This window comes from Prionailurus viverrinus, chromosome D1, assembly GCF_022837055.1.
Source record: "Prionailurus viverrinus isolate Anna chromosome D1, UM_Priviv_1.0, whole genome shotgun sequence".
Lineage (NCBI taxonomy): Eukaryota > Metazoa > Chordata > Mammalia > Carnivora > Felidae > Prionailurus > Prionailurus viverrinus.
Window position 1 is genome coordinate 43,720,823 of NC_062570.1, and position 17,552 is coordinate 43,738,374.

Here is a 17,552-nt window from a genome sequence, read left to right on the forward strand (position 1 = left end):
TGTACAACAATATAGTTGTACATCTATATACAATGGAATATTATTAAGATATTAAAAAAAAAGGAAACCCTGCCATTTGTGACAACATGGATGGACCTTGAGGACACTATGTTACATGAAATAAGGCAGAGAAAGACAAATACTATATGATCTCACTTATCTTTTTAAAAAAATTTTTAATGTTTATTTATTTTCTGAAAAAGAGAGAGAGGGACAGAGCACAAGTGGGGGAGCACCAGAGAGAGAGACATGCACAGAATCCGAAGCAGGCTCCAGGCTCTGCGCTGTTAGCTTAGAGCTTGACATGGGGCTCAAATTCACAAACCACGAGATCATGACCCGAGCCGAAGTTGGACACTCAACAGATTGAGCCACCCAGACGCCCCATATGATCTCACTTATAAGGGGAATTAGAGAAAAACAACAACAACAACAACAACAACAACAACAACAACTCAGAAAACTAGATCAGACTTGTGGTTACCAGAAGCAGAGGGTCAGAGGAGAGGGGATTAGAGGAAGGTGGTCAAAAGTACAAACTTCCAGTGATGAGATAAATAAATATTAGAGACATAACATACAACATGATGACCATGGCTAACACTGTTATAGGATATATAGGAGTTAAGAGAGTAAATCCTAGGAGTTCTCATCACAAGAAAAATTCCCCCCCCTTTTCCTTTTTCTTTATTTTCATTTTATTTTATTCATATATTTCTATACGACATGATGGATGTTAGCTGATCCTATTATTATAATCATTTCACAATATGTAAATCAAACCATCTTATTGTATGCCTTAAACTTCTACAGTGATGTGTGTCAATTTCTCAATAAAATGGGGGAAAAAAGAACTAGATCAATTAAGCCAAGAAAAATTGCCTTTTATTTTACTATTCTTCAATTGCTTCATTCTTCTCCACTCATGGCAAGAACCAAAACGGTTTTCTGGACCTTCTATACCTCCCATCCATTGAACTTATGGCTCTGGGATGGTTACTTAGGGTGTAATTTGAGGAGTACCAGTGTGTCCCAGAATTTGACTTTCCCAGTGGTGACTCTCCTTGGGTTCTTTGTGTGGTATTTTTTGGGTCCTTTAGATATTACATGGTCAATATGAGTTTATAAACATGGGTTTATTCAATAATAAATTCAATAAGTAATAAATAACAAATTCAATATGAAATTACAAATAACATGCTTCTTATCCCCGGAAAGATTTAAAGCAGTTTTCAGGATTTGATATTGCATGAAACAGGAAAGTCCTTTACCAATGGAAAATGACAGGCTATTAGAAAGTTCTCTGCAAGAAATATAACCCACACTTCATAGGGATTAATTCAAATTCTGAACTGAGGGTTGCAGTCTTTAATCAGTTCATGAAATTAGTGAGGGAAGTACATTGCTGTAGTAAGAGAAGAAATTTCAGTTTCAATTACATATTAAGGCATGTGTTTTAAAATGAATTTTGTTTAAAAAAAAAAAGCTTAAAAGACATGAAATTAGGCTACTAGTGGTTTACCTTTTCTACCACTTGTTAGTTGTTAAAGTTTGGAAAGTCCTGATTTCATAAACTTTTGTTGAACACTTACTGTGTATCCGACATTCTTCTCTGTGAATGATTTTTTTTTTCTTTCCTAATATTGATAATTTGCGGTGTGCAAAAGGTAGGTAGCCTGTGTCAATGTCATACTCTCCGCACCCTTCACCAGGCCTCTGGCACAACTTTGAGAGGATTCCTATTACTAAACAGACTCTGATACTAGGTAATAAGACGCACATTTCTAAACAGAGTGAATCGGAGCTTCCCTAAAGCCCCTGAGAATGACGTCATCTTTAACCATTAAACCGCCGGGCTCTTTTTTATTCAAAATTTTCTTAAAAGCTTCGCAAGAATGTGGGTTGGGGTAGGGGTGAGGGACTGCGAAGAGGGAGGCAGAGGGAAGCTTTAGGTGAAGGTTGTGAAGGGGCCTTCGTTGGGGTTGGGATGCGTTCCTGAGGTTGGGCGGGAGAAGGGGGATGTTAGTACACAAAAGGCTATTTCCGGCTCAAATTTCGTTCCCGAGCGTCTTTGAGTGGAACTTTTTTGGGGAAAACGACCCGTGCCTAAGAGCTAGGTGCGTGCGAGCGTACGAAGGGTCGGCGGGGTGCCCAGGGTACCGGTATCACTCCCCACATCGTGGTCGGTCTCCGCGAGCCTGCGGGGGGCGCCTCCCAGTCCCCAGCCGGGACATCCTGAACGGTGGCAGCCACAACAACAGGCTCGCCCGCAGACAAAGGGACCGGCGCGGCGGTGCAGACTCGCGCAGCCGGGCGGCGGGGCCGGGGAGCGCGCGCTCCGAGCGCGGGGCCGGGGCCGCCGAGCGCGCAGCGCAGACCCCGCGCGGGCCGCAGCCGCGGCGCCCGGAAGACCCGGCTCCCGGGCGCAGACCCCGCCCGGGCTGGCTCGGCGCCGGCCTCCGCTTCCACTCGTCTTTGACCCTCCGTCCCCACCCGGCTCCCCCCCCCGCAGGCCGCACAACTGTAACCGCTGTCCCGGCCGCCGCCGCTCCTTCGCGGGCCGGCGGCCGCAGAGCGCAGCGCGGCGGGGCCGGCGGCATGGCTGTGTCCTGGAGGAGCTGGCTGGCCAACGAAGGGGTTAAACACCTCTGCCTGGTAGGATGGCGGGCAAGGCTCTCTCCCTGCGTTTTGTCTGTCGTGCAGCAACTTTGATTCATTCTCTGAGCGTGCGCGGGTGGGAAGTTGGAAGTTTTGCCTCTAATTCCAACATTCTGAACTAACTTTCCGCTGTTAATACCTGGAGATAATAACGACACCCTCCCCTCACCCCTACTCCAAGTGCATGGGAACTTTTCTGCACACTGTTGGGAGAGCAGATGTGGAGGAAGAGAGATCACTTTCAGTGAACACAAGTTTTTCTTAACCCTTTAAACTTCTTTCCCCCTTTGCTCTTTTCCCGGATTGTTTCTGTTTGGTGTTGCATTTTAACAACATGCCATGCTCGGGACTGGGTGATGCCACTAATTTCTTAGTCTCGTTTTGTGCTGCAGGGGATATTTGCAGATGGTTTAGGAGACCTGCTTGCAACCCAGAATGCTTAATCTCAGGTGCAGGGACTGAGTGAGGCCAGATTTGTTTTCCTCTGAGTGGTCTTCAGCTTGCTGGTTAATTAAGAATGCTTTCTGCAACTACTAATCCAGCTTCCACTGAAAGTATTGTGTCCAACGAATGCACGTGAGGTTTCCACTTATCAGGTAACGTTTATTTTTAATTTTTGTTTTCTCTCTTTCTTTGTGTGATCTAGTTGGTCTGGCTCTCCCTGAATGTTTTGCTTTTCTGGAAAACCTTCCTGCTGTATAACCAAGGGCCAGAGTATCACTACCTCCACCAGATGTTAGGGGTAAGTGGGACTTGGGTGACCTGGTAGAATGCGTTTAAGGCGGGAAGACATTGCTACAAGGCTTGGTCAATTTTTCCATCTATTAAAGAAACTTTGGTTGTTCACTTCAGAAAGGTTTGTCATTCTCTAAAGCGGTCAGGTTTTCCTGATGTATTATTTACACTCGTCTATGTTAAAATGATCAACTCTTTTAAGAACCAAAAGATAACTATCTGCTGAAGTCAAAGGAATGAACCTGCAATACCAGGCTAGTAGTACCTGAGAGAAGTTGCTACATCTTGCCAGCTGCCAAGTGCCTTGAAGGATCTGCTTCACCATCAGGACCAGCCAATGACGGGCTTGTAGTTTTTACCAGTCAAGCCTTCAGCCTGCCCATAAGCTTATCCGGAGGATTTCTGCACTGTTTCCTTTTACTGCCAGTTCTCACAAAGTCTGTGTCCAATGCAGTTATTCATTTCTGGGCATTTCTCAACATCTTACCCTAGGTTTCTGGTTGATTGTGGTTGCAGGGTTCTGGTCTAATATGAGAATGATTTTGTGCAGAACTTCACTCTGATTTATCTCATGTTGATATTCTTTTCTCTATTCCATGACATTTCTGATCTCATTATTTCCACTCCCTTTCTCCTTGACTCCTTAACAAAAGACAGAGGCACTGTGGACTTCTTACTTTGTATTAGGAGATAGCATTTTCTAAGCAACAAGCAAAAAGTATAAAATGTATTGAAAAATTTTGGGATGTCTGAAAAGGTAGATTTTGTCTTTCCTTTTCATTGGGCAAGAGAACCCATTGTGAGTAATAGATCCATGGTTTTCTTTTCCATAGTTTAATGATGATTTAAAATTGCTATCAGCTCACATGAATTTGGTGGAAGCAGCTTTCCAACTCCTGCTTTACATTTACAGATCTTATTTATCTTTAAGCCACGGCTCTGAGAGTAGTGTGCTTGGTACGTGCTAAGACTGCAATAAATTGCGGCTGAATTAGTTAGCGGGTGTTTTTATATAACAGAATACTATTTTTCATTATCTATTGATCACACAATGGATATTTTTAAGTTTAACACCTATTTTTTTAAGAGTTTTTTTGTTTTTTGTTTTTTTTTTTTGTTTTTTTTTAGAGCTGTTTAAGGTTCACAGTAAAACTGAGAGTAAGGTACAGAGATTTCCCATATGCTCCCTTACCCCCACACATGCATAGCCTCCCCCATTATCAGCATCCCCAACCAGGGCGATAACATGTTATAATTGATGAACCTAACCGACATGTCATAATCATTGCTCATCTCTGATTTTAACTAATGGGTTAAGAATAATAGTCTCAAAGATTAAACTCATTGCTAACTCTTAAATCTGAAATTTTCTTTCGTTTTTCATCCAACCAACCTTCCATTTAACCAGCAAACTGTTGTGAAACCTGCACTTTTCAAATGGGTACATACAGAGTAAGAGCTTGCCCCTGGCCTCAAGTTGCTTATAGTCTAATGGAAAATCAAACAAGTAAATACTTATAATTGAAGAAACAACTTAAGAAAATTTTTTTCTAATAGACATATAAAGGTCTGCTGACTTATCTTTTTAATTTTTTTTTTCCCCTAGAAAGTCCCCCTTAGGTGTGAATTAGTGAACACGAGATTTTTCAGTAGGAGATAGCTGGCCTATTATGTAACTATATGAATAACTTGGAGAAAACTCTAAAGAGTTATGATGGTAAATTTTGCTATCAAAAGTGGTACATTTTCACCAGGAGATATTTGTATTAAAATAAAATCTAAGAATAGACAAGTCGTAAGCCACAACTGAGTATTGGATCTCACTCTATGACATTTGTATAAGCTAAAATAATAACTTACTTACAAATTATGTTGGAAACCGAGTTAATTTTTCTGAACTTGGATGCGGTGTGATAACCTCAAATTTATTTTTGTTGGCAAGTCAGATATGATGAAGAATATACACATACACACACATATAACCCAACTAATAAAACAAAAACAAAAACAACGCTATGTGTGTTTTGCCTCTCTCTACTTCCATCTTACATTAGTGCTTTTGTTTGAATAATATGACAGGCTAGTTAGTGAGGTACAATGGTGAGGCCTGCAGACCAGCTGGCACACAGGAAAGGCTCAGTAAATATTCATCAGATGAATAAAGAAAAAATGATAAAAGGACTAAATGGAAAACTATGAGTGAAAAATACAAGAAACAGATTAAAGAAGAGAGAGGTCATTGTAAATTAGTTTTTTTTTAATTTTTATTTTTTAATTTTTTAGAATATTTTTTAAAATGTTTACTTATTTTTGAGAGAGAGACAGAGCATGAGCAGGGGAGGGGCAGAGAGAGAGGGAGACACAGAATCTGAAGCAGGCTCCAGGCTCTGAGCTGTCAGCACAGAACCCAATGCTGGGCTTGAACCCTTGAACCCTAGAACCAAGAGGTCATGACCTGAGCCAAAGTAGGACGCTTAACCGACTGAGCTACTCAGGTGCCCTGTAAATTAGGTTTTATGGAAACATAAGAATGATTGTATCGTAGTGAGCTGACCCTTACTTAAGCCATCCTGTCAGGAGTCAACATTGTATGAAAAGTCACCATGGGGAAGGATGGTTTTTCTTCTAGGCATCCTGCTGAAATGTGAAAGATGACTTCCAAACTTCTCACTTTTCAGTAATCACCTATTGAGTTTTCTAGGCATTCATTTATCTAAATCATTTTGGAATATTTTCAGTCTATACTACTCTACTTTCTAGTGAAAAAGGAACTCTATAATTTAACTATTTGCTTTATGAAGGAGGATTTAATTTTATTTGTCCTAAGCTTATCTTTCCTAATCTTTTGATTATTATGGTATTACTTCATAGTATAAGAATTTGCAGGCATTTTTCAAATCGCAAAGAAAATAGAGTATAACAATAAGATATAATTAATTTTTAAATAAATATTTCTGGCTCCCATATTTTACATGTTTAATAACTATGCTTCGTTATTATTAACTTAAAGTCACAGATAGAGTGTCTTTGGGCCTACTAAACACTCATAAGAACAAGGTCCCACTGTGATGAATTTTAGAAAGCCTGAAAAGAACATAATAAGTATTCTGATATTATTAAGTGTCTTTAAGGTGAATCCTAGGTTCATAAAAATCATGATGGTATTCCTGGAAATGAATTTGCTTCCACTAGAAGACACAAATGGAAAAAGTACCTCCAGTTGTTGAATATTTTGATAATAACATTGAGTATAAAGGTTGCTGTTACTCATCTTTAAAAGTAAGGTAATAATAAAGTTGCACTAGTATTAGGGGAAGGAAGGGTCCACAGAATATAGCCCATTTGCAAGAAGGCATAGATATTGAGAAGTAGTTAATTCTTAGTAGGTTGAGATCTCTGCTTTCTACTGAAAAACAACTATTCAACTGTTTCTTTATTACTATGATATAGCAGGCACTTTACAAATGTTTTTGTTTATGTGAGGAAACTATTCTTCCCATTTTACACATAGGAAAATGTAGGCCGAGGAAGCTGGCAACTTGTTCAGTGTCAGAGCTAGGATGCGAATACAGTCCTGCCTGGCCTTTTTTGCTTTTTGCTCATGCTACGCAGATTTTCTAAATCACTTCACTGGCTCATCTCTGATACTTATGCCACTGGTTACTGTTACTCACCATCATTGCTGCCCAATAGAAATGTAGTATGGGTCATATGCAATTAAAAATTTTCTATAGCCCACTAGAAAAGTAAAAAGCAGTGGCATTAAATTTAATAATTTATTTTATTTTAAATAATAACAATATCCAAAGTATTGTAATAGATTGAAGTATTAAACATGTAGTCAGTATTTGTAAAAATATTCATGAGATATTCTATATGCTGTTGCCTACTCTTTGAAATATAGTATGCATTTTACACTTGTGCACATGAAAATTCAGTCACCAAAATTTTCCTCAGAAATACTTGACCTGTGTTTAGATTTTGTAAAATTCTACAAATCAAAAAGTGAATGAATCCACATACCCACGTTGTTCCAAACTTATTTAAACATTTTCTGATAACACAAAGGAGTGTCAGCTCTTAATTAATTTGTACAGTTTATTTATTTATTTTGAGAGAGAGAGAGAGAGAGAGAGAGAGAGAGAGAGAGAGAAAGAGAAAGAAAGAGAGCCTAGCGTGGGTGGGGGAGGAACAGAGAGAGAGAGAATCCCAATCTGGCTCCACGCTGTCAGCCCAGAGGTGAGGCTGACGCAGGGCTGGAACTCATGGACCATGAGATCATGACCTGAGCCAAAGTCAAGAGTTGGATGCTTAATGAACTGAGCCACCCAGGCTCCCCTCAGCTTTAAGTTTAAATTTAAAAAAAATTAATAAACCTAAAAACTCAGTTTCTTGGTAGGTGGGCCTACATACACTTCAAATGCTCAGTAACTCCCTGCAGTGAGTGGCTCCATCTTGGACAGTGTGAGTGTAGACTGTGGGGGAAAATATTCCTACTTTCATGGTCATATGCATGTATCATTTTGTTTTACAGCAAACAGCTGGCCACTAACCAGCCCAATAAAAAGACATCGGGATGTGGGTAGTTTTCTTGCTCTCTGTCTCCAAAACAGGAGTTGATATTGGATGGGAAGTTGTGGGCTCTAGTTATTGGTGTGTAACTATAAACAGATCTCTTACTTCTCTCTAAATATCAGAACTTTTTGGTGGTGGGAACCTTTGAGAATGAAGGTAAAATCATTTAATTCTCAGAACCAGTGTACCCATTTTTTAATTTTTTAATTTTTAAAAGATTGGGTGATTGTTCAGACCAGAATTAACGATTAAAACAATTGCATAAGAATTGATAGAAAAAAGAAGATCTAAACTGATGGAAGATAAAATAACATTGAGGTTAATGTATCTTAAGGAGTTTTCATCATGACTGTTCTTTCCCAGGCTGGTCTGACCCAGACCTGGAGGCAGCATGGTCACGGCTGGTTTATGCCTGAGTTAATGTGCTAATCAGACTGTGTACTTCCTAGGAGATGTTTAATTATGACATGCTGTGAGTTTTGGAATCTTAAAATTAAGCTATGAAGAAACGAAAGTCTTTTGAGGGAAGCAAAACAACACACACACATACATACGCACACACTCACACACAACCAAACAATAACCCCCTCCTACTTCCCATAACAACCTTTTAAATAAAGGAGTACTTTGATTTTTTAAGATGACATCTATTTTTGATTTATTTATTTTCAAGGAATGGAAAATGTGATTGCTTGTACTTTACTAGAAAGTCCTAATGTGTTGTGACCAACTCAGAACTTTCGTTTCCTAGATTTTTTGAAATGTTGGAGCAGTTCAACTCAAAATATTATCCATAGAAGCCTTCATACTCAAGTTCACCTGTTTCTGAGTTATATTTCTGACATTTAATAATTAACAGATATAATTTAAATGATAAGAACATGTTAATTTGAAAAGAGAATGTGTTTTATGGTACCAGATTCAATGTGTCTTCATTTTATACCTTTTTCCTCCTAAACTAACATTTGTTTAATGACTGTTTAATTTCATCCCAGTTATTCTCATGGTGCCATAATTAGAAATTTAATTTTGTTGCTTTGTCACACAGTTATTATTTTATTTTTTTAAAGTATTTTATTTTTAAGTAATCTCTACACCCAGCATGGAGCTTGAACTTACAACCCTGAGATCAAGAGTTGTAGGTTCTACTGATGGAACCAGCCAGGTGCCCCTCACAATTATTATTTTAGATCTGCTGCATGGTCATGAAGATCTTCTTCTCTTTTTTTTTTAACCCCCCCCGCCAAATGTTTATGTATTTATTTTGAAAGAGAGAGAGAGAGGGGCAGAGCACAAGCTGGGGAGGGGCAGACACAGAGGGAGGCAGAGAATCCCAAGCAAGCTCTAGGCTATCAGCACAGAGCCCAAAGTGGGGCTCTATCTCACAAACAGTGAGGTCATGACCTGAGCCAAAATCAAGAGTTGGATGCTTAACCTACTGAGCCAGGTGCCCCTCATTTTTTAAACTTTGATTGAGATATGTATGAGAGAGCTGTGAGCTGTGAGCACTGAGATTTTTTTCTAGTCTAGTCTAGTCATCACTAGTCTTGGTGATGATCTTTCTTTGGTCAATCATTATCGTCTCAAAAGTCCTAGAAGTTCTATCATAATTAACAATTTTCTGAGACAGAAATCTGATGTCATGTGAATTTGTTAAGGTCAAAGATTAGAGTCTCTGTACAAATGGACCCAGGATTTTAAGTTGGTATTGGTTTCATAGCTGACCCAGGTGGCTTTAGTTCTGTTGAGAAGGAGTATATACCATCTATTATTTTCTAGAAAAGGCTTGATCATTAATTCTTTCCATTTATTGCACAAAATATAATAGTTACTACCTAGATTTGCCCAGGTATGTATTGTGGTTTCAATCCAGGAGATATTTTTAACTGAATAGTTCTTTGTGTTTTTTGTTTGTTTGTTTCTAGCACTCTATTATTTGAAAATGATTTACTTCCTCTTTATAAACAGGTGAAATGACTTACATTTCATTGATGCAATCATATTCTTAAACTGTTTATGGTAGATAGAGAATTGTAGAATTTTAGAATTGGAAGTAAGCTTTGGTATCTTAGATTTCTTCCTCATTTTCTCAATCAGAAAAATGCAGTTAAAGTGATTTGCTCATCATCACGCACTGAATGAGTGGCTTGGTCACTTTTCTGGTCCATTAATCCTCTCGGTCCAATATTCAGTCCGTTAAGTTGACAATACATATGTACAAATTAAACACCACACTGTATAGACCACTAGCTTTCCATCTTAAGTGAACTGATATTTAGATGTTTAGCAATTTAAGAAGTCAAGGAAAATTACTGATTTACCCTCAGGATAACATTTTCAGCATTATAGTTGTTTTAGATTTGTCTCAGATAAATAATTAAGGTATTTTGAGACATTTTTATTTCAATTATTTCTGTTTTCATAATGTTCATCAGACTTTTAGCAATGTTTAACTTCCTTGTTATATACATCTGAATGCCCTCTGTATAATTTTCTTTTATCAATAGCATCCAAAACAGTATAGAATTGGGAGGTGGAATTAAAATCAGAGATTTTCAAATCTTTCTTCATTTTGTTATTAATAATATTAGTAACATTAATAGCAGATTACATTCATTGAGGACTGTCTTGATAGCAGGTTTTAGTCTAATAGCTTTGTATGGACTAATTTGTTTAATCTTTCTATACATCCTGTGGATATACTTTTTTTAATGTTTATTTATTTTGAGAGAGAGAACAAGAGAGCATGAGCAGGGGAGGGGAAGAGAGAGAGGGAGAGAGAAACCCAAGTAGGCCCCACACTGCCACTGCAGAATCCAGCATGAGGCTCAAACTCATGAACATACCATGAGATCATGACTTGAGCTGAAATCAGGAGTCGGGCACTTAACTGACTGAGCCACCCAGGCACCCTAAGGAGTAGATATTTTTAATTTTTCATCTGAGAAGCTGAATTAGGGAAATTCTGTAACTTGTTCCTGAGTGACAGAGGTGGGACTTCAACCCAAACATCCTGGTTCCAGAACTTGTATTATTTTATTTTTTTAACGTTCACTTATTTATTTTTGAGAGAGAGAGAGAGAGCAAGCGAGGAAGGAGCAGAAAGAAAGGGAGAGAAAGACTCCCAAGTGGGCTCTGCACTGCCAGCCCAGAGCGCATTGTGGGGCTTGATCTCATGAACCCTAAGACCATGACCTGAGCTGAAATCAGGAGTCGGAAGCTTAACTGACTGAGCCACGCAGGCGCCCCAGTATCCACAATTTAATGGAACTGTGTGATGTGACTGTAATCGAGCAATGTGGTAAAAGACCTTGTGAGAAGTAGTTTCTTTAGTGTTTTGGCAGAGTGGGACTAGAGAAAAAGTAGATTAAGGAGGAGATGGACTTTGCATGAGCAGTAGAATGTTTACGATTTTAGAAATTGGAAACTTGAATTTGACATTGATGCCTATCTATGGATAAATGAATCAAACACAGGTTCTATGGGGAACTTGCTTTAAATTACATGCTTTAATGGTTTTCATGAACTAGGAAATTGTTAAAGGTCTCCAGACGCATACCAAGGATATCAGAGTTAAAGGCAAGAAGAGATGAGTGATGTACACAAAGTGAAAGTATTTTATAACCTGAAATTAAAAAAAAAAAACAAGTAGGCACTTCAGCACTAAGATAAATCTAAGAAATGATTTGTGGTGAATGCCTTTCTGACTATATTCCTTTTTCCTATGACAGGATTATCAAATAGCTGATTTCAAAGTGCAAGTAATTTCATTTCATGTGATCTTCAAAAGCTCAGGTGCATAGGAAGGATATGAAATGGTAGTGATCCAAACAAGTTTCTTTTTTCTCCATGCTACACTTTTGATTCTCTTTGCTAACTTCCTCCCCCATGCCCCAAATGCTCTGCCTTGTGCCTTCTAATTAGCATCTTACCTGAGTAACTGGCTGTCACCTTACCTTGAATGAGGACATTGGTTTCCAGGCTGGTGAGGGTGCCCCAAGAGAATTGTGGAACAAGAAAAGAAGAACCACCTCTTGAAAATATGTTGAAACAGGGTGATAAGAGTACTTTTACCTCTCACTGATTTCCCTTGGCCAAGTTGCTTTTGAGAAGTTACTTTGGGCCTTTAAGCTTTGTTAATTCTCTTAGTCTGAAAAGCATGGACCCAAAAACACATTTGTAAAGTGCTTTGAGTTACGCAAACAAAGGTGAAGAATACTTTTTTCTTTCTCTCTCTACCCCTCGCCCCACCCGCCCTTATAGCTCAGACTATCGAAAGGCAAAACTAACAAAGTTTCATCAGTGGTCTATATTAATGGATTCCAGTTGGAAAAAGAAATGACTCATATTAAGCCACAAGAATGCAGAGCTTCAATATGAATGTTCTTCTTCACTTGAGAACTAGCCTTTGCTGTTGGGCATTGTCTGTATCCCATTTGTTACCTCCCATGGAATTTTTCTGTAGGGCTGGGGCTTGGCTTGGACTGTGTAGAACCCATCACTGAATTATTCATTTTGATCTTGCACATTTTATAAAATGTAAGAGGGGAGGAATGAGTCAAATGAACATCTTAGAAGAGCTTATATTACAATGGGTCTATAAGTTTACTTAATTTTGCTTTGCCTGAAGAAAACTAGTCTTGTACTTGTTTTAAAGCTTGAACATGTCATTCTTTTTTTTTTTTAATGTTTATTTTTGAGAGAGAGAGCAAATAAGCAGGGGAGGGGAAGAGAGAGAAGGAGACACAGAATCCGAAGCAGCCTCCAGGCTCTGAGCTGTCAGCACAGAGCCCAATGTGGGGCTTGAACTCATGAACTATGAGATCATGACCTGAGTCGAAGTTGGATGCTCAACCAATTGAGCCACCCAGATGCCCCTTGAACATGTTGTTCTTAAAGAAGACAATATATCTTGTTAAACCCACAGATTTTAGATATATGAAATTTAATTTGTTGAAGTCTTATATGACATGTGTTCTAATTCTTGTTAAAACCAAGTGTCTGTGATCACCTTTTCCTCAGCATGGACTATTAGTTTAAATTTCAAATATAGTAATACCTGTGAAGATTCCAAAATATCAATGGAAACAATATAATGTAATGAAAAGAACATGGATTTTGTAGACAAACTGACCAAGTTTGTCATGACTTTGCCTTTTAAGAAATGTCTTTTTAAGTAATATATTGAAATAGTTTCAAACATAAGAAAAGCTTGTGTTTCCTCAATTTTAATTTGAGAATTATAATATTAAGTTGAACTACATAAAAATTCCAGTGTTAAAATGTTCTGTCTTACAAAAACGGCACTTTAACATAGTTTAACCTAATACTTCTTGTAGGGTTTTGTTTTGTGTTTTGTGGAGAGGATTGAGTAGGATGAGGAAGAAATGAGTATGAGGCCTTCAAAAAGCATGACTTCCCGGAGCTCCTGAGTGGCTTAGTCAGTTAAGTGTCCACCTTTGGATCAGGTCATGATGTCACAGTTTGTGGGTTCGAGCCCCCATTAGGCTGTCTGCTGTCAGTATGGAGCCTGCTTGAGATCCTCTGTCCCCATCTCTCTTTGCTCCTCCCCCACTGGTTCTCTCTCTCTCTCTCTCTCTCTCTCTGTCTCTCAAAAATAAATAAACTTAGAAAAAGGAGTATGACTTCCCTTTCTGGGAAGTTGTAGTAGACAATGCTGGAATCATTTCTTTCAGGCTACATTTTGAAGTTAAAAATGTTTTGATGTTGAAATCTGTTTATAAATGGTTGCTAATGACTAAAAAGTTCCAGCACTGAAGAGAAATTAACTCAACTCATTTCATACAATGTGTACCTTCTAAATTATTTAAAGAGATTTTGCAGCTGGCAGTATGTTTTTCTTTTATTTATTTTGAGAGGTGGGGGATCATGGGCAGGGGAGGGTCAGAGAGGGAGAGAGAGAATCCCAAGTAGCCTCCACAGTGAAGAGTCCCGTAAGGGGCTTGAACTGACGAACCATGAGATCATGACCTGAGCCAAAATCAAGAGTTATATGCTTAACTGACTGAGCCACCCAGGTGCCCTGTTTATCTTTTTTATAATTCATTCCACTCTATCCACCTATCTTTTACATGTTCTCTCCTAGATTAATTCATTTCCTATACTTCTAAGTCTGATGTTGTATGTGTTACCATTGTTTCTTTTACCGTAACTGTTATTTTAGTACAACTGTTTTTTATTTTAATTTTTTTTAATGTTTATTTATTTTTGAGAGAGACAGAGACAGAATGCGAGTGGGTTAGGGGCAGAGAGAGAGGGAGACACAGAATCTGAAGCAGGCTCCAGGCTCTGAGCTATCAGCACAGAGCCCGACATGGGGATCGAACTCACGAGCAGTGAGATCACGACCTGAGCCGAAGTCGGTCACTCAACCGACTGAGCCACCCAGGAGCCCCTTACCATAACTGTTTATATGACTTTTTGTTTGTTTGTTTATTTAAATGGTTAATATTATGGGCAACACAGAAGAAAAAAGCCATGGGAATACAGTCATCAAGTAACCTTTAGATTTCTCACTGCAAACCAGTAAATACAACTGAGTGTCCATTTTTAGAAGTGCTCCATGTTTGACATCACCTCCACCTTCATCTTAATCTCACTAAAAACCATATTAACGAGTATATAGAAAGATCCTACGGTGTGTTACAATTTGAACAGGTTAGTTGTCCTTCAGTTTGGTGATATTTAATGTTGAGACCCATTTAAGTTGTAGTAGTGGTAAAGAACCAGTAACTGTTCTCACGCCCTCCCATGATCCCAGTAGTTCTTCTGTTCATTAACTGGAACCCCCCATCCCTTGCCAGCTGTAATGTCACTCATTATAACTTGCCCTCTTTCCTGTTCCTGCCTGGTTCTGTCCCATCCTGTTCTGTCCTATCTCATCCTGTCCTGTTCTGTCTGGTCCTGTCCCGCCCTGTCCTGTTGCATGCTATTTTGTCTTCTACTGTCCTTTCCTATCCTATATTGTCCTGTTGATCCTGAACTTTAAATAAATATTTTCTCATTTATCAAAAGTCTGGAAAAAAGAGGCCAGTAGCTTAATGTTCTTCTGAAAGCTATCACCTTAAGCCATGGAAATATTTGCAACATAATTTATAAAGGTTTGTCATGTATTTTATGAAAATAATGCATATGATTAAGGGGAAAAATGGAAAAATGAACAAAAGTTGAAATAAAAGGAAAGCAGCCTTTCATATTTTCATTATTTAAAGATAATATTACTCCTCAAACATTACTTTTAAGACTTTTCCCATTCCATTTTCTTTGGAAAACAATCTTTCTTGTGACTTTCAAATTTATTAAGTCTTTTTCATATTTACTATAGAAAATGAGAGAAAATGCAAAATAAGTCATTTATATCTCAGCACCCACACATAACCACTGTGAACATTTTGGTGTATTTCCTAAATACAAGTTTTTGTTTTTTTTAATAATATGATCGTTCATGGAGCACCTGGCTGACACAGTTAGTAGAGCATGTGACTTTTTTTTTTTAATATTAAAAAAAATTTTAATCTTTATTTTTGAGAGACAAAGAAAGAGAGCACGAAGTGGGGAGGGGCAGAGAGAGAGGGAGAGAAAAAACCCGAAGCAGGCTCCATGCTGTCAGCACTAGCCTGATGCCTGATGCGGGGCTGGAACTCAGGAACCACAAGATCATGACTTGAGCCAAAGTCGAATGCTTAACCCACTGAGCCATCCAGGTGCCCCAAGCATGTGACTCTTGATCTCAGGGTCCTGAGTTCCATTTTGGGCATGGAGCCTACTTAAAAAACAAACAAAAACAAAAACACACAATACTATGATCATTTAGAATAAACAATTTTGTATTTTCCTTTTAACATTTAGTGTTAAATATTACATTAGATTTATTTCTATTGTTATAGATTATGAAGCTTAAATTATTAAACATACATTTTTTATTTTTAATATTTCACTGAATAAATACACATACACCTATCTTAAACATTCCCAAATTTGTGGCTGGGTGGCTCAGTCGGTTAAGAGTCTAACTTCGGCTTAGGTTGTGATCTCATGGTCCGTGGGTTCGAGCCCCGCGTCAGGCTCTGTGCTGACAGCTCAGCCTGGAGTCTGCTTTGGATTCTGTGTCTCCCTCTCTCTCTGTTCCTCCCTTGCTCATACTCTGTCTCTCTCTGTCTCAAAAATAAATAAAAACATTAAAGAAAAAATTAAAAAAAAATTCCCAAATTTTTAGACATCCAGTTGGCTTCTGTTCACTATTCCAGAAAATGCTGTGAAAAACATTGTGGGGAGCCCAGGTGGCTCAGTTGGTTAAGTGTCTGACTCTTGATTTTGACTCAGCTCATGATCTCATGGTTTGGGAGTTTGAGTTCCATGTCGGGCTTCATGCTGACAGTATGGAGCCTGCCTGGGATTCTCTCTCTCTCCCTCTCTCTCTCTGCTCCTCTCCTGTTCATGCTGCATGCTCTCTCAAAATAAATAAATAAAGTTAAAAAAAATCATTGTACAGAATACCCCCCTCTGTTTTTATAATTATTTCCTTTGGCTATGTTATTAGAATTTCAAAGTATAATAACTCATTTAATTATACTTACTGTGAATTTCTTATTGTAATCTATCTGTTTAGTTCTTGGTACTTAATTGTTAAAATAAAGTACAATTTCAAAAGAAATACATACTTCTGTACCTTGAATACTGGTGTCACAATAGAAAAAAAATTAGAAACTCCCCTTTACATCTAAGAGGTAACTAATGACTTCTGTATAATCTATAAACATAGAATCTATATAATCTGTGTTAATCTAGTCTGCATCTATCTCTCTATATATATGCCTATATATACAAATACACATATATGCACCTGAATATTCAGCAATATATTATGGATATTGTTATTTAATTTCCATTATACAAGTTTAACTTATTTCCAATGGCTAAATACTATCCCATAATGTGTAGTTAATTTGTTGCATATTTCTCCACTGTTAGTCATTTTAGTTGTATTTGTTTTGTTTTTATATCACATACCATACTGCAGTGAGAATCCTTGTAGAAGTTTACATGCACACTTGGACAAGTATGTCTGTGTGCTGCTTTTTTTTTTTTTTTTTTTTTTTTTAAGAAATTCCAACATGAGTTATTTTGGACCTATTAAGTGTTAGCTTTTTAGGGAAAAAAAAGATTATTTTTGATTTATACTTCCTCTCCTATACCAATTTATCATCTTACATTTGATGGAATGTGTTGTTCTACACTGTAAATTGACCAGTTAAACTCTGAAGAATTTGTTGGAAGAGTCTAATGTGTAAATATGTATGCATCAGGAAGTTTAGACAGATAGTCTGTACCAAACAGTCCATTCATTCAGTCCATTTTACTGAGCACCTACTCTCTCAGGCATTTTGGCCATTTTGATGCATCCAGAATTCTTTTCCTTAGAATTGACAGCTTCTTCTTGGAGACAGTTTTTCATTTTGTTTTGTTTTGATTTTCCTCTAAAGAAAGACTAGAAGAAATTCACCTGGATTCAAAGTTGAAAGCTAGGGTTAAAAGACAAGCTGAGTTAGCTAACTAGATTGCTA

At 38.0% G+C, this 17,552-nt stretch overlaps 1 protein-coding gene across 5 annotated transcripts in view; it reads left to right on the plus strand.

The window, feature by feature from the left end:
* The first annotated feature begins 2,134 nt into the window (after positions 1-2,134).
* Positions 2,135-17,552, plus strand: part of NOX4 (NADPH oxidase 4) — a 168,233-nt gene continuing 152,815 nt past the window's right edge. Inside the window, exons 1-2 of one of the 5 annotated variants that reach the window (XR_007144956.1) lie at positions 2,135-2,655; positions 3,305-3,400. Coding sequence is in view for 3 of the 5 variants with exons in the window: in XM_047823952.1 (XP_047679908.1) it covers positions 2,599-2,655; positions 3,305-3,400 (153 nt within the window). In the remaining 2 variants the exon portion in view is untranslated. Of the gene's footprint in view, positions 2,656-3,304; positions 3,401-17,552 lie in introns of those variants that run through there. The other 4 variants (XM_047823952.1, XM_047823954.1, XM_047823951.1 and 1 more) reach the window with 4 other exon arrangements.